The 18,147-nt window shown below is 42.2% G+C and overlaps 1 protein-coding gene and 1 long non-coding RNA gene across 3 annotated transcripts; one reads left to right on the forward strand and one right to left on the reverse strand.

Annotated features, from left to right (window-relative positions):
* The first annotated feature begins 1,023 nt into the window (after positions 1-1,023).
* On the forward strand, positions 1,024-11,334 carry LOC124264858 (conoCAP-like). 2 transcript variants are annotated; one of them, XR_006895275.1, is made up of 5 exons: positions 1,024-1,205; positions 1,574-1,804; positions 2,284-2,765; positions 9,023-9,053; positions 10,482-11,334. XR_006895275.1 is itself a non-coding variant. In XM_046699640.1 (4 exons), the coding sequence occupies exons 1-3, from the start codon at positions 1,116-1,118 to the stop codon at positions 2,743-2,745; spliced, it is 783 nt and encodes a 260-aa protein (XP_046555596.1). In that variant the 5' UTR covers positions 1,024-1,115; the 3' UTR covers positions 2,746-2,765; positions 10,482-11,334. The 2 variants fall into 2 exon arrangements, 1 of the variants encoding a protein (XP_046555596.1); XM_046699640.1 differs by lacking the exon at positions 9,023-9,053.
* On the reverse strand, positions 7,065-8,385 carry LOC124264859. The gene is made up of 3 exons (XR_006895276.1): positions 7,516-8,385; positions 7,350-7,459; positions 7,065-7,101 (listed from the first exon to the last, which is right to left on the reverse strand). It is a non-coding gene; the product is annotated as an uncharacterized LOC124264859 (long non-coding RNA).
* Positions 11,335-18,147: the final 6,813 nt, after the last annotated feature.

Consider the following 18,147-nt stretch of genomic DNA (forward strand, 5'->3'; position numbering starts at 1 on the left):
CCAGTCGATTCTCCATATGGTTAAGATGTTTGAAACCCGTTTCGAGACATTTCTGCCATATTGCTAAAATCACCCACAAGCTCTCACCCTCCCGCTCGACACAAGACAACCCCCAAAAAAAAAAAAAAATAAATAAAAAAATAAATAAAATAAAATAAAATAAAATAAAATAAAATAATAAATTAATAAATAAATAAAATAAATAAATACAAACTACAAAGAAACATAGAACAAGAAAGCTAAAACAGAAGAGACACCCAATTAACATAACGACACCTACACACTCACCCACTCATTATAATTATGAGTATAATGATTTTCTTAAATAACCCTTCCTGCAGTGTCTGTAATCGATGAATTCAGAAAGCAAGTATGAAATACGGTAAAATATTTAAAAGAATACAACAAAAAATCCGTGATGACAAAGAAACTAAATGATAACATTCGAAACTGTAAAGACCCGTACCGCTCGGTTTCCTTGCATAATTGATACCTTCAATGAAGCCACGACACCCAGCTGTAGTGATTGAGAGATTTAATCAATAGTTACAGCTCACAAAAAAGGTTTTGGCCCCGTGTATGTTGAGATGGTTCTGACACTGATGTGCGCTGGCGCTGGGCTAATCAGTTTTAAACATATGAAAGCTTAGGAGAGTCCTCAAGTCAATATACAGAATATCCTTGACAAACTGGGTACCTTGGTCGCAGCAAACTAAGACAAGTGGACAGTTGAGTTAATTTGATAAATTGTGACGGTATTTCCTCCAGTTAGGCTGACGGAGGGACGACGTCATTCTCTGTTGTTACGACTTCTCCGACTGCCCACAGTTTACACCGCTGTGTCTGAAGCTGACACTTGTCGCGGTCTTATCACATCGAGTTTAGTCAGCAAGTAGGATGAAGACACCATGACAGTCTCCCTCACTGTCTGTCCGGAGCCACTTACCTCCAAGCAGGCTCGTAGTCTTTAATTTCATTTTGGTCCGATCTGATTCAATTCTGTTCTCAGGTTGAAGCTAGCTTACATTAACAGCCTCTATTTTAATGGCCATTTCAGTATCTCTCGCTGGGCCGTGTTTGAGGACAGGAAGAAGTGTAACGCAGTTTTCTACAAAATGCCATCGTGTCGTCTGCTCTGTCTTCTGCTTCTCCCGCTGTTGGCTGTCAGCGCGTCAAACGACCTAGAGGAAGACTATGTGCCACAGGTAACCTCCATACCACAACATTACATCCTCGTACTTTTGCAACTCTTTATTCAGTCGGATTCCTACAATGGACTCCGGAGATTTCCTTTCATTTTGAAAATAATTTGTTCAACCGTAAGGCAAAACTCTCTGAGAATCGTAAATACAGCTTCGAAAACCGAATCAGCTATAGGTTGTTCTGATCGTGCATAGGATATCTTATGGTGGTGATGCTAATAAAATGTCTCCGTGGTCCCTATTTCATGCCAGCCCTGACGTGAGAAAGCATTTACGTACTAGACTTGTGCTCGAAGCTTGGGCTTAGGTTTGGGTAAATGTTGCCACCAACGTGAATATTTCTACATTCTACCTATTTCTGTGTATTTCAGAGCAAATCACCCGATTCCCACATTTTGTCGGAACCACTGTCCCTACCCCCTGATAGTCGCCTCATGGATGGGCGGTTAAACGTGCCCCGAGTTTGGGCTAACCTGTTCGACAGACTGTCCAGCGAGTCCTCAGGTCAAGTCAGGACATCCGATGCTCAAACGAAACGCGTCTTCTGCAACGGCTTCACCGGATGTGGCGGAAGGTTACGGGGCAGGAGGGCAGGTCCTGATGTAGGTGGATGCCTCTTTTGTGTATATTTTGTCTATAATGACGAACTATAAACGTCTTAAACATATGCATTTAACCTTGGGGTATATATTACCAACCCCGTGTATATAGAACTATAGCTGCCATGGTGTTTTATCTTAATATTTGGGTTTGTTTGTTGTTTAATGGCTTACTCAGGAATATTCCACCTATATGACGGCGGATACCATACAATCTAATAATTAATACCATTGATCAAAGCAATAGGTCTAAGCTGACCGGCATCAACCAGGTCGGCTAGCCTGACCACCTTATCACGTTGGTCGCCGCTTTGTACTAAGCATTGTTGCTTGAGATCAGTTCAAGTCCGAATCTCCTTGTCCAACACGTCTGTTTCTGTTTATTACAGAGCATATCATGTCTGTTTCTGTTTATTACAGAGCATATCATGTCTGTTTCTGTTTATTACAGAGCATATCATGTCTGTTTCTGTTTCTTACAGAACAAATCACCCGAGTCCCACATTTTGCCGGAACCACTGTCCCTACCCCCCGAGAACCGCCTCGTGGATGCGCGGTTAAACGTGCCCCAAGTGTGGGCTAATCTGTTCGACAGACTGTCCAGCGACTCTTCAGATCAGGGTAGGACACTTGGGAACTCCGACGCTCTTACGAAACGTGTCTTCTGCAACGGCTTCACCGGATGTGGCGGAAGGTTCCGGGGCAGAAGGCGACAGCATCCTCCAGTCCTCGGCAAGCGGCCATTTTGTAATTACTTCGGCTGTGGGAATGCTGGGAAACGTTCCGAGCCTCCGACGAAAGCTGTGGCCCAGCGCCTGATGAGACTACCGGATGTCATCAGGAAGAGGCTCTTCTGTAACGGCTTCGACGGCTGTCGGGGCGGCAAGAGGGCGCTGTACTCCAACTGGTTGTCCAAGCTCCAGGGCATCGCCGATGACCTCTAAATCATGGAGAACCCAATAAGGTAACTATCTAACAAAGGATTCAACTATTTACCTATGATCACGGAGAACCCGAACCTACTTATGTAATTATTGAACATAGGATTCACTATTTACCTCAACATCAAGATGGATATAAATTTGGCAAAGACACAAGAGCATATTTAAATGTTCTTCTAGATGAAGAAGAACAAATTCAAACAATTACTATAAATAATCACCTTTGGCGAGAAGGGATCTAAACATTTACCTCTAGTTTGAGGAGGACACATGAAGGTAATGATCACTGTGACAAAGGAATCGATCATTTACCTTCTTTTGTCCCCAAAGGATCTGTAGTCATGACGATTCCGTCTCATATACTTTGTGATATGGGACTCCGGGTGCTGAGTGGGTTGAGGCTTACCTACCTTCACCAGTTGTCCCTGGATCACCTGGCTGTGGGTCTGGATCTCACATTACTATTGATCCTAGGTCGCACACCATTTCGCTCATGGAATTCACCAAAGTGGCATGATAAGTGACAGGAGCCTCCATGAGGCTTTGGTATAACATCTAAATAATTCACTATGGAGATATTGGGACGAATCAAAGGTAGTCGTGTAAAGGCAGTAGAGATCTTGGGGAAAACAAAGATAGTCGTCGTTAAGATGTAGTATAAATTGGAAGAAACCAACGGTAGTCGTATAGAAGTAGTATGTATATTGGGAGAAACTAAAGGATGCGGTGTAAAGAGTGCTGAAGATACATATATTTGAGAAAAACAAAGTCAGTAGTCAAGAAGTGGTATGTGGAAAAACAATGGCAACCGTGCAGAATCAGTAGATACGTTTGAGGAATTATTTTGTGATTGCACACTGATACATAAATGAATGTCCAGACAAACGTGCACTACGAGTGAAAGAGGAGGGGAATATGAGACATATTTGCGCCCGTGCATGTACATATAAACCTCAAGTTTCATGTGGGTTTAGATCGTGACTGAAATATTTGTGCCATCAACGGCTTGATTGTCTGTTGGGCGCATTGACTATACAGGAACTGCCCACGATGAAGATGAGGGACGGGGATCGGTATGACAAGGTGCTTGAAAGAATTTATGTGACAGGAGGCTTTATACAACAAGGAGGTTTAACCTCAGAGACACCTGATGTATGTCTGACCAATTGGATTTGTCTGTTATTTTCTTTAAGTGCTAACAATCACTAGCTAACAGAAGTGGATGCTTTCTGAACCTTGAGGGGTGTTGGGAAATGGTTTGGAAATCGACCATCTATCAAAGTTAATAGGGTTTGGTCATTTGTGTATTTGGACATATTATGTTTGCGTCATAGTATATTTTTAGCACCCTTATTATTCTGTTTGTTGTTGAAGGAATCAAGAACAGTATGTCCAACGTACTTTGCATGAAAAATTGTTCAGGACACGTTTGAATAATTTAGTTAGGAAAGTGTATTATATGAAGCGATGCGACAAAAATAGTGCACAATATATGTCTTTTACTGTAGTTTATTGTTACCCAAACAGGTTCCGATTATTGGAAGTCATAGCTTTAGTAAATATCACGGCGACAAATCATGGTTGACTCAAAAGCAAACTCAAATAGCGGAAACACGTGTTCCGTGTGCAGACAAAGTTTCACAAATCTAACTTTTGTTGCATACGTCAGCTGTGCGTCCTATGTAAACTATTTTTTCTTTCTTGAAATGCACTATACTGACACTGCTTGATCGCTACAACCCGCAATGTTCTCATAATAGCATTATAAATATATGGAAGCTCAGTTTGATATTTTTACGCGTAATAATCCAGATTTACCGTCGCTATTGATTGGCTGGGTGCAAAACCTCATCATCAGTGCATTAAACCAGCAGTGGTATATCCATCCTCGTATCAAGTCTTCAAAAAGACCATTTGCCTTGTTTTATAGAAGCCATATATTGACTTAGATGTACAGCTGATTGGCATAAATTCTTTAAGTCCATAATAGACGACTTTCCCATTAGTGAAAGTCTACGTATATAACAGCACTGCTGAGAGAAATACGTTCACAGTCTAAAACTGGAAAAGGTGACCTTCAATAAATATATTTATTTCGTTTTTGATACGATAAATAATTACCGGTAACAAATAGAATATTCAGATAATTCTGACAGGATGATTTATCAAACATCGCAGCTTTTAACCCGTGTTATTCTTGGCAATTATGAATACTTTATCCACGCAGACGAATGTTTTCATAGCTCCACTCATGTTGAAAGTAAATAGCATAAAGAGCTTACGTGCCATGCAAATATTTTATTATATTTATATATCATGAAGCATCATATTGAACCACGGTAAAATTCCCGATGCAGCCTTAAACACATTTCACTCATTGATTATGTAAACGAATGCCAGATGCGGCTGCAACGTTATTTTGATATTTATCACATTTGTGCAAAATGCTTCGTTAACTTCAGATACTTATAGTGCTACGTCGCCGGATGTCACATGTAATAGTCTATACTTAGCGGATATCAATGAAATTATTCTACCAAATTTCCTGTCCCGTTGCCATGGTTTCCTTTGTTGAACGTATGTGAAGTGTTGATGTAAAGTGATATTTCCGGAGGAAGTGAGTGGTATATTTTACTGACCACGTAAAACAGCACAGTACATGGGTGTTTCCGCACTAGATAGTCTGAAGATACTGGTATAAAGATAGGCACGTAATGGACAACAAAACACACACCTCACACATCTTTAGTTTGATGGTTTTCTCGTCGTTTGCGTGGTAATTTCGACTTAACTTTGCGTTATTCGATAGTCAACGGCGGCACAAATACTAACTTTCGAGCGCAAGCCAAACTATCAGTTAAAACTTCTTCACATATTCTCCGCTTATGGGATCTTGAAACCTTTATATAACTTGTTGTTTAGACAAATTATAGTCGTCACCGTCATCAAATTCAGTACGAACACTTGACTTACAAAATCTTCCCGGCACTCATCAGAGTGCATCTTGGACCGCTACCCAGAAAGTGAATAGTGTGCAGTGCCCAGAGTCAATGTGCTTAGTAAGGGCCCATCAAAACATTTGTTTGGCCCTTTATGTGCATTTCATATTTTCAAGCACTTGCCGGCACCTACTTGAACAGTTTACCTGCTCCTGTTCGGATGCCGAAAAGTTTGAAGGTCTTAACGTATGGGTGCAAATTTAAATTAAGCAGAAAGAAAATTTGGATACGAAACGAAATGAGATTTTTAAATGTCAACTCGACAGGACGTGGTCGTGAGGATCCTCGGCTATGTCCACAACTGTGAGGATATCGACCGATACAGCTCGGAAAGTGTTGGCATATCTCCCGCAGATATCAGGAAATATGGACATTGTAATTAATATATATATACCAGTCTACATGGACGTATACCACATCTATATGTCAACCTACCCCATGTCTATATACCAGTCTACCTGAGCGTCTACCCATGTCTATATACCAGTCTACCTGCGCGTCTACCCCATGCCTATATACCAGTCTACCCGAGCGTCTATCTCATACCTATATACCAGTCTACCCGAGCGTCTACCCCATGTCTATATACCTGTCTAACTGAGCGTCTACCCCATACCTATTTACCAGTCTAACTGAGCGTCTACCCCATACCTATATACCAGTCTACCCGAGCGTCTACCCCATGCCTATATACCAGTTTACCTGATCGTCTATCTCATACCTATATACCTGTCTACCTTAGCGTCTACCCCATACCTATATACCAGTCTACCTGAGCGTCTACCCCATGCCTATATACCAGTCTACCACCTACCTGAGCGTCTACCCCATGCCTATATACCAGTCTACCTGAGCGTCTACCCCATACCTATATACCAGTCTACCTGAGCGTCTACCCCATACCTATATACCAGTCTACCTGAGCGTCTATCTCATACCCATACCTGAGCGTCTAACCCATATATACCAGTCTATACCAGTCTACCTGAGCGTCTACCCCATACCTATATACCAGTCTACCTGAGCGTCTACCCCATACCTATATACCAGTCTACCTGAGCGTCTACCCCATACCTATATACCAGTCTACCTGAGCGTCTAACCCATACCTCTATACCAGTCTACCATACCTATATACCTGTCTACCTGAGCGTCTACCCTATACCTATATACCAGTCTACCCGAGGCGTCTATCTCATACCTATATACCAGTCTACCTGTCCCACCACATACCTATATACCAGTCTACCCGTATACCCCATGCCTATATACCAGTCTACCTGAGCGTCTATACCTATATACCAGTCTACCCTGAGCGTCTACCCCATACCTATATACCAGTCTACCTGAGCGTCTACCCCTATATACCTATATACCTCAGCAGTCTACCATACCTATATACCAGTCTACCTGAGCGTCTACCCCCTCCCATACCTATATACCAGTCTCTACCCCTGCCTATATACCAGTCTACCTAAGCGTCTACCCCATACCTATATACCAGTCCTACCTGATACCCATATACCAGTCTACCTACCTGTCAGCGTCTATATACCAGTCTACCTATGAGCGTCTACCATACCTATATACCTGAAGTCCAGCGTCTACCATACCTATATACCAGTCTACCTGAGCGTCTACCCCATACCTATATACCAGTCTACCTGAGCGTCTACCCCATACCTATATACCAGTCTACCTGAGCGTCTACCCCATACCTATATACCAGTCTACCATACCTATATACCAGTCTACCTGAGCGTCTACCCCATACCTATATACCAGTCTACCTGAGCGTCTACCCCATACCTATATACCAGTCTACCTGAGCGTCTACCCCATACCTATATACCAGTCTACCTAAGCGTCTACCCCATACCTATATACCAGTCTACCTGAGCGTTGCACATCTCATATAACAGGCAGTATGAACATAAGACATCTACATATGTCACACGACATGGAACGTATGTATATACAAGGGGAAGTAGGATGTCAGGCAGCCTCCTAACCAGGCAGTGTGAACAGCTACATATATCCGACTACGTGGACGGATGAAAGCTCCCTATACGGGGCTACACCTTCCAAAGTCCTCCCACCTTTCTCTCTTGTATCGCTTTCGAGTTAGATTGTATCTTACGTTTACGGGTAATATGTACACCAATATTGAACGACATTATTAGCCAAATCGATTGAAACAATATCTGTTTCTCCCCTGAGTTTAGTGACAGCGAGTGACAAACTGTTGATCAAATATAAGATACCTGTATGCAAATAGCAAACAGTGTCAGGAAGCAGTCTTGGTACGATCGCAAGGCTCATTATTTCAACAGGTAACGTGGCCGCGTCAATCCAACTGAGACCCCGGGCTATACCCAGTTAAAGTGTGATGAATAATTAATGATGAATAATGTCATATTTATCTAACTAGAACCGTATGGCGAGACAAATAAACGTTGTGATGTAGATAACGAGAATAAGTTATGCAGATGGAGGTTCTCTCACAATTAAGGGGAATTGGATTTACAACATTTGGCGTCCATACCCGGTTTGACTCTTACCCTTCAGATACCAGAATGTTTGTCTTCCACCTCTGTGATATGATGGACATTGATATGAAACTTAATTCTGAGCTCGTTACACACGGACACGATGTTCGTGTCCCTCCAGGCAGGATAGTCAATGTCTAGAAAGATGATAGTTAATGAGAGCGAGGAGAAAAGACTGATTAGCGCATAAATGCTTGTTTACTACCGACTAACCAACTGGGCAGTGCATATTAAAAGTAAGAAATAGAACATTATTTCCCCAAAGGACGAAATATGAGAACGGATCACTTTCTGTTATAAAATTCCAGGGAAATTTGGGAAAGCGCAGGAAAATGGATTTCCCAGATATGAACTGAAATCGATATTACACTCAAACATAGTAGACAATTTGAGTTTGGTGAATAGATAACTTAAGGTGTTTGGGCTTTTATATTTTAAAAATGCAGCTAAGTTAAAAATTTAGCTGTTTCAAATTGTCAAACTCAGTTTGAAATTAGAGTAAAAACTTAAGTTTGTTTCGAGAAATTATTTATCTACATCCCCTATGAAAATCAATTCCTGGAGAACTCTTAAGTGAAATGTTTCGTCTCATTTTATCTTGACATCTGCATTTATTGGTTTGAATCATAAACATTCAAGTGTTGAAATAGATATAGTCTAGTGCACGTGATCTGCGCACACCTGGCACCTTTCAAAATAGTTGATGTTTTCCTACTTTCGATCTTTTAACAGGAAAAGGGACCATGTCATGTCGTCGGTCCAGGTAAAATATTATTTTACGTGTCCACTTGTTATGTATTCTGTTTAATCCTACAACACATAGGATGAAATATATAACTTTGTGACAATGTGATAATTAAACAATCTCAGTGAAATCAGATCTTAGCTTTCGCTGCCTCTAACTAAAATCCCAGGATATCACGGTTTTAGAATTTAGAGTGAAAATAAAATTCTGGGATCATAGGTTTCTGGTACGCCCAAGGGACACAACTCTGCACAGCCAACCGTAGTGTCTTAGTTGACAGAGGGTAAAGATTCCAAGCCAGTTATTCCGCCTTTATCCCACTACTACATTTCTAGATCGCCTCCTTCACTTACCCACTCCCCGCCTGTATGATTATCATTCACCCTTTACTTCATCCTACAGTACTAAAGCTTCTCTATTTGGGTTACCTCCCCTGAGAGTTTCTGGTTAGAACGGTCTGAGTCTTTACATCATATCTGAACTTATCAACCTCTTTTCTATTGTTGTGGAACAACGCTATGACAAAAGTCATATGGCGGAACCGTGAATATACAAGGACAGACAACAATTGTCACCAAGATGACGACCAAGGTGTGCCTCATGTCCGCTGGGAGTATGTATCTAAGCTTATCAATCAGCAGAAGAACTCTCCTGGAGCTGTAATAATCTTTTCAGGACAAATCAATAATTCAACACATTAACATGCTTGTATTGATGCCTGGAAGAGATTTGGACACCTTCCCCGTTTGAAAATCAATACTCCGTGGGGTAGCTGTCACCAGCAAATCATCGAAGTCGGAGGCATTTAGCCCGGTACTGTTGTGGCCTCAGAAATATGGCGGTAATGTTCCTTTAAAGATTCGACACGTGAATTATTCAGCCGAACGGAACATATCTCTCTCATGATAATGGCTAATTTACAAACTGATGTGTACGGGACCCAGCAACGTGTTCTCTGTCGTTCAGAGTCCGATAACACTACGTGACATATGCTTGACCGAAACACCCTGGAGTGAGAGACACACTTTAGTCCAGCAGCACTTTGCCTCTGCGACTTTTACAAAACGGCTCTTGTCATCGTTTTTTTGCCCATTATGCTGAGTTATTTTAGGTATACATTCTTGTGGTTACAACACGCCCCATGTAATTACTTCCGCTGCCTTCCTATAAACCTAGTATTGACGCTATCCTTTACACGAAGTGGTGAGTGTAGGTCTGCATGACTGTTGTTGTGTCAAGCTATAACCAAAGCCCGCCTTGGTTATTACTGCTGTGCATTCCCGCACCTTACCAACTTACCCGACACTGACCCTGGATGACCATCTGACCCTGTTAAAATTTCAATCGGGTGCGATGACATTAAACTTTGCCCTAATGTGCTTGTAGGAGTAATATTTGGTGTACTTCTTGTTTGTCGTGATTCTGATATTGCTTATTACATTTCAGGTGCTGTGTTAAACAAATATAGCGCTGAGAGAAAAGTGACGTCACCATCTATAACAGAATTATCTCCCTTCCGCGTCAGTCTTCATCATCCTGTCAACGTCATTCTTGTTTTGTAGCACATGCCTCTTCTGTGAATCATAATGACGTCACCTCATTGTACACTGACCTGGATGACGTCACTTTTCGGGTCAATGGTCAAAAAGTGCGTGAGGTGAAGGGCATATGCCATCAGACTGAAGCAAGATGGAGTAACTTTTTGACCATTGACCTTCATGATGACGTCACCCTGAAACATCTTCTGTCGGAGCAGGAGCGCTTTAGGAACCGTTGGTGCCGGAAACTTAACACACAGGAAATAGTTTACTATGGAATTAAAGGACCCCTGATAATCTCGCTCGTATAGTGAGTTGATAAGAGAATAAAGATGACGTCATTAGTTGCAGCAGATTGGCTCTTGCTGGACTTGCTGCTTAGCGTATTCTCCTGGTATTCTCTTAACAATGTTCGTGTCTGCATCTCCCTCAAGAAGAAGGATAGAGAGAGGTCTCCCTCCAGCAATAAGTCCTTCCTGTGATGAAACATGTCCTGTATCATGTCTAGTGTTGCCATTCTATCAAACTCGCATCTGTTACAGCCGAATTGCAAGGACTAACCCTGATTAATACTGGTGTTTAAGTAAGACTATAGTAACTATTTAGTAACATATAAAATACAAAAAGGTAATAATGCAATGTACAGTGTCTCGTTGTATGAGAACGTTGATTCACTTCAGAATATATACATATACACTGTATATATATTGTGATGAGCAAACCGTGTATAAAGATGAGAATAAATATCATTCCAAAAGACAGGATCCGTTTGTTTATTGTCGGGTGTTATCCGTGACGTCATCCCGCGACGGCGGCGACTGTAGCCGGTTCAGCAGCACGCTTCCCTCGACCAGCAGCGAAGCGAACGTATCATCACGTGTACCATCAACCGAGGCTACATGGGGCCACTTGGCCACCTTGCCGAAAATTGGTTCATGGGTCGTGCAGCTGCACAAAGTCAGATCATGTGCCTTGAAGCTGCACACACGGTCATGCCATGTGCCTTGAAGCTGAACAAGGTCAGGTCTGGTGCCTTGAAGCTGCACAAGGTCATGCCATGTGCCTTGAAGCTGCACAAGGTCAGGTCATGTGTCTTGAAGCTGCAAACAAGGTAAGGTCATGTGTCCTGCAGCTGCACAAAGTCAGGTCTTGTGTCTTGAAGCACAAGGTGTCATGTGCCTTGAAGCTGCACACGGTAATGCCATGTGTGCACAAGGTCAGGTCTTGTGCCTTGAAGCTGCAAACAAGGTCAGGTCATCAGCTGCACGAGAAGGTCATGTGTCAGGTCATGTGCCTTGAAGCTGCACACAGGTCATGTGCCTTGAAGGACATGTGCCATGTGTCTTAAAGCTGCACACAAGGTCAGGTCATGTGCCTGAAGCTGAAAACAAACAAGGTCAGGTCATGTGTCCTGCAGCTGCAGGTCATGTGCCTTGAACACATAAGGTCAGGTCATGTGTCCTGCAGCTGCACAAGGTCAGGACATGTGCCTTGAAACTGCACACAAGGTCAGGTCATGTGCCTTGAAACTGCACACAAGGTCAGGCCATGTGCCTTGAAACTGCACACAAGGTCAGGCCATGTGCCTAGGTCAAGGTCCATGTGCCTTGAAACTGCACACAAGGTCAGGCCATGTGCCTTGAAACTGCACACAAGGTCAGGTCATGTGCCTTGAAACTGCACACAAGGTCAGGCCATGTGCCTTGAAACTGCACACAAGGTCAGGTCATGTGCCTTGCAGACGCACAAATGCGGTTGCAATTTTAGGGATCAGTTTGTTTTAGCGACGTGTTCAGTTTCAGCAGTTTCCTGTGGCCTGTCCCTGTACCCGAGCCACCTAGGTTCTTGTTGTACAACACAAACCCACAAACCTTGACCAACAGTATGTGTTGTACAACACAAACCCACAAACCTTGACCAACAGTAGGCAATAAAGTTACATCTACGAGTATATTATCTCCATCGCATAAGAATGACTGTTTCTAAATTGGTCCAAATGTCATTTTCAGCAGGTATCCAATGCCTTTTCACACCGACAGGTAAATACACCGATGTGAAAATGCCGATAGTTGAGGAAATAGCAGATGATTTTTACTCACTGGAACACTGCACAAGTACTTAGTCACAACCGCTGTGTAAAAGCGATGAAGTGTATTTCAGAACACACAAAAATGCATCTAAGATACAGCAGCCACTGTGTCAAAAGAAACCATCTCAAAGCGCAGCTGGCTTGTTACAAAACGGTGGTATTCAGACAAACTTTCTTGTAGCAGACGATGGATTCCCAAGCAAGTTAGTTCCACCAGTAAATAATCAGGTTAGGGGTTGAACGTTACTACACGTCGGGAATGTACTTATGCTACAGTTGTGAACGGCACCGCACAGAGAAAAACTACATTGGCAGCCGCGGACAGCGAAGGGAAACGGAAGGCACGTTCGCTCCAGTCTAAGTTTGGGTTGCAGTGAGTGAGTGAGTGGGTTTGGTGAGTGAGTAATGAGTGAGTGGTTTTACGCATGTAGAATTATCACGGCGGGGGACACCAGAAATAAAAACCCTTCACATACAGTACCCATATGGGGAATCGATACCGGGTCTTCAGCGTGACGAACGAACACTTTAACCACTAGACTAACCCACCGCCCCATAGTATCGAGAGCCAATCTGATTATACATTTCTGTGGAGTTTTTCAACTTTCAAGCCAAATGGTACATACGTGCAACTTTAAAATAACTAAATAATATATAGTTAGTAATGTCGGTAGAGATATACATAATTTTGCGTCTTGTCTATCACTATTTCTAGATGTTATCACAACAAAGGTTGGTGTCATGTTGATAGTCAAGTAAGGTCTTAGTTTACGCAGTGTTGGTTGCAATGAAATTGAATACATAGCTGTCGAAGAAGATTTTATCACGTCTTTTTTGTAGAAAACCCAATGTATTTTGCAAGCATTATTTCGAAACACGCAGTAGTACATGAATTCTATCACAGACATCATTAATATAATGGCTTACGTGTTCACTTCTTGTCTCCCCGTTTCGGACTGTTAAAAAAGCTGATTATTCAGCGTGTAATGGCACGTTTTAGAAAAGGAAAGTTCAAAACACGATAGGTTCATCTCGTAATCTGTATATACTGGTAATTATTAATGCAAACCCCATATAAGGAGGCATTGCAGCCTTTTCTTTTCCGAACAACAACTTACCTCCGCCAAGGAAATCTCACGTGAAATATATTGTCTCCGATATCGTGCACTACATTAAAACGGAATTATAACAATGGATGCATCGCAATTTGAAATGAATCATTTATAGACGTTTCTATGAATTGAAAGGGTGCCTAAGAAACTGCACAATACAACAGTACATGAAGTATGCATGAAACCAAACAATAAACAGGATGTTGAAATTATTTCACGTCCACGGAAACACTATCCATCAAACCTGCATCTCATACCTGGTAGTAGGTATCACATTATAAATGATTAGATAAATTCAGAGAATTATATTTACATTAAGGTCAAACAGTGAACTGTTGCCAGGTGAAAACTTTTTCATTTCCAACCAAACATATTTTTCATGTTATAAGATACGGATTCTGTTATCCAGGGATCTGGGATCGTAGCGCTATGACTAACTCCCATACTTTAACATAGTTCGACTCGTAGCGCTACGATCGCTTTGAGGAACGGGGCCTCTCAAAGCGTTCGTAGCGCTAAGGTGATCGTAACTCCCATACTTTAACATAGACTTACGACTGTCGTAGCGCTACGATCGCTTTGAGGAACGGGGCCCTGATCCACAAAACGTTCGTAGCGCTACGACATTCATACGCCTATGATACACTATAGAGTTACGAGAGGGCGCAACGCTACGAATGCTTTGTGGATCGGGACCCAGGCTAATACTATCATCATACTAAAGAGTTGAATGTTGAGAATGTTGTGTTTTGAGATGGAAAAGTTAAAGGCGTTCCTGCGTCATCATAAATGTTTTCAAAAGGTACTACTTACACTTAGTTTAGATAAATTCCCCATGGCTCCGTTCCTCGTAGCTCTAAGATGATCTTAACTCCCATACTTTAACATAGACTTACGACTGTCGTAGCGCTACGATGGCTTTAGGGAACGGGGCCTAGGACAATTAAAACATTATCTGCGGCCTAAATGTGTCCCTATAAATTATTAATCATGCATGCATACGTCCACGTCGTGTGTGTGAGACCTGACGTAGAGAAGTCACTCAGGGGGAGATAATCGATCTCTGCTGTTTACACACTCACGGCGGTGTGACTGAGTAGAGATTATTACTGATAAAAATTAGCCATTTAGATTAATTATGAAGCACATTTATACGGAAAGGGCGAATAATTACCTAGATGGCGGCATGTGACACTGCAAACACAATAGACCAGGCGAACCCCTTCGGGAGCATGATGACGACCGATCAATCTTAATACTTAGGATCATTACGGAAATACTTGAAACACGGGATGCGACAGGCTGTAGGTGTTTACAGGTGACAGTTCCATGTATTCCTGTGTACTCCGTGCCGTTGCCAAGACAGGATGTAGTTGATTAGGTGTACTGTATGGAATCAGGGACAAGGTTCAACGCATTTCCACAAATCAAATCAAATTGCTGAGTATGTACAATGTCCTTGCGAGACCTTGTAATGTATGAAATATTACCTACATGTACTAGGGAATATAACGTGACTAATGAACCTTTAAAATCAGGAAAAAAGATGATTAGAAACTCTCTTAGCAATGGTATATATATATACAGAGTGTGTTGTTATCGGAAAGTGTCACCTGTCATAATTAAATATCAGTCACTTACGTAATATAGTGACTGGAGCGGATAGGGGATTATGTCATGTATTTCCAATTGTGTTTATATTATGTTCTCAGCTGTCTTCATGTTGAAGTGGGGCAGTGGGGTAGCCTAGTGGTTAAAGCGTTGGCTCGTCACGCCGAAGACCCGGTTCGAATCCCCACATGGGTACAATACGTGAAGCCCATTTCTGGTGTACCCCGCCGTGATGTTGCTGGAATATTGCTAAAAGCGGCGTAAAACCAAACTCAGTCAGTCAGTCATGTTGAAGTGACCCGCGAAGGTCCGGGTTAGAATTGATCTTCAGTAACCAATGCTTGTCGTAAGAGGCGACTTACGGGATAGGGTGGTCAGGCTCGCTGACTTGGTTGACACATGTCATCGTATCCCAATTGCGTAGATCAATGCCCATGTTGTTGATCACTGGATTGTCTCGGTTATTTACAGACCACCGCCCCGCCATACAGCTGGAATATTGCTGAGTGCTGAATACGTGGTGATTGTGGGTGGGTGTTGTGGGGAGAGATTGTGGGTTGGGGATTAAGGAGGGTTATTGTGGGTGGGTGTTGTGGGGAGAGATTGTGGGTTGGGGATTAAGGAGGGTTATTGTGGGTGGGTGGAGGAGGGAGGGATTGTGGGTTGGGGATTAAGGAGGGTTATTGTGGGTGGGTGTTGTGGGGAGAGATTGTGGGTTGGGGATTAAGGAGGGTTATTGTGGGTGGGTGTTGTGGGGAGAGATTGTGGGTTGGGGATTAAGGAGGGTTATTGTGGGTGGGTGTTGTGGGGAGAGATTGTGGGTTGGGGATTAAGGAGGGTTATTGTGCGTGGGTGTTGTGGGAGGAAATTGTGGGTTGGGGATCACGACTTATGTTGAAGTGTCTCTACTTTTACATCTTCAGCTAAACTGAAAAAGAACATCTCATCCTGTCACGCGTGACTTACTACTTGTTATATTGTGAAAACAGGAGACACATATATTCTACATCGGAGAAACCACACTTTCTGTTGAAAGTGTAACTTGATTAAAAAAACTACCCACACATAAAAAAATCTCAAATCGATAAATAGCCAAACCCGAACCAAAACGCAATACTTCGACCGTACGTCAGCATGTTTCGTAAAGAATTCCGTTTAACCCTGCTTTGCGGCGAATACTATATACATGTATTGTGGAGGTTCACCCTGGTTCATTGGAATCAAGAAAAGACGAAGTACGGAGAATGCTTCAATAACAAAAGAAAACTACTCTGAATTATATGTGGAGAAGATATGGCCGAATTTAGAAGTTAGAATGAACAAGAAAACATTTCAGTAGGACAGATAAACATATCTACCTGCTCGTGTCTGATCTGCTTTGGCGATAGAGACTAATGTGTGGTTAAATGGTTGCTGAAGTTAAAGAGAGCTGCTTCCGTTTCAACAAGATGATGAAACATTAATGAAACCACTCATTGTCATGGTAAACTCGCATATTTAATTTCCCGAGCTCTCTTCAGATAAAAGGTTTTTGAAACTTTTAATTGAATTTGAGAACATTAAGTGCCATTTTAGTCAAATAATAGAAACTGACTGCAGATTGTGATGTCGAAGAGAACGAAATGATTCGTACGTAGTGTGGTGAAAAACATCTTTATATGTATGCATGTTTTTGTAGATTTTCCATCTACTTTTAGACAGAAAGAATTTGCAGGAGATTTGACTGAAAAAAACTGGCGTCTTCATTGCTAAGAACACGAGTAAAAACATTTAAAACGGATTTCGGAGGTTTTGGAATGTTTTGACGATGTGTTGACTGTTTATAGTCATAATAATGAGCATACTATCTTATCGTGGTCTTTATGTGTGGTATAAGAGTGTTCAAAATTAGTTTAAAAACGCACAAGGTTAAAAAAGGACGAGAATACGGCACTTGCACCTTTGCTAGCGAACGAGACTCAAATTCAGATCCTATACTCAATGTATTGCTGCAACAGTTTTGTCACCTTTAAGTTGAACAGAAGAAGCGGAAGATATAAGCTGCAATGTCCACGTCCATTCACCAATAACCCGAGGGGCAGATCAACATGAGGAGACCGTGTATATAGGTGTTCGGCGTCCACCACTGCGAACAGTGTGACAGACAGGTACAGCAAGCGGATGAACCGGACTTATCATTGGAGTACATTAGCTGAGCGAGTCTTACGCTGTCCAAGCTATTGTAGCTGAGGCACTGTAGAAATAACCTCATTTCGATACGTCGACCACTCTCAGGCTGATGACGCCTGTGCTTTACTGTTGTGACAGAATAGTACCTGCAGCCCCACACTGCAGTTTCAAAGTAGACGGAGATGCTTATTAAGCTTTACAATGCGCTGGCATGGCTTGCGGCGGATGCCAGTTTTCGCGGTTGTTAACGTTAGAAAGTCAAGCACTTAGTCTCCACACACATATAAAGGTGTCTCATTTATTAATCACATATATACATGTGTCTCTTTAAAAAAACGTAGATATACACACGTCTCCTTTAATATTCACACATATACTATTGGCGCATATACGTGCGATTCAACACAATAATTATTTCCATGAGCCATGTGTGATGTATTGGCAACACGTGTACAATGTTTGTGATCTGTAAGTCACAATCATAACTCTTTGATTGTGGGTGGAGATTGTGTAGGTGTGAGTGAGGATTGGGGGAGGGGAATGCAGTAGGTATTGTGAGTGGCTGTAGTGAGGAGAGATCTCGAGACATAGTA

Source organism: Haliotis rubra, unplaced genomic scaffold (assembly GCF_003918875.1).
Source record: "Haliotis rubra isolate DU_JTF1 unplaced genomic scaffold, ASM391887v1 Scf949, whole genome shotgun sequence".
Lineage (NCBI taxonomy): Eukaryota > Metazoa > Mollusca > Gastropoda > Lepetellida > Haliotidae > Haliotis > Haliotis rubra.

Excerpts from the sequence above, each read along its gene's own strand:
- LOC124264858 (XM_046699640.1), top strand. The coding sequence starts at position 1,116 with ATGCCATCGTGTCGTCTGCTCTGTCTTCTGCTTCTCCCGCTGTTGGCT. Across the intron at positions 1,206-1,573 it reads AGGAAGACTATGTGCCACAG|AGCAAATCACCCGATTCCCA; the intron begins GTAACCTCCATA and ends TGTGTATTTCAG. Across the intron at positions 1,805-2,283 it reads GCAGGAGGGCAGGTCCTGAT|AACAAATCACCCGAGTCCCA; the intron begins GTAGGTGGATGC and ends TGTTTCTTACAG.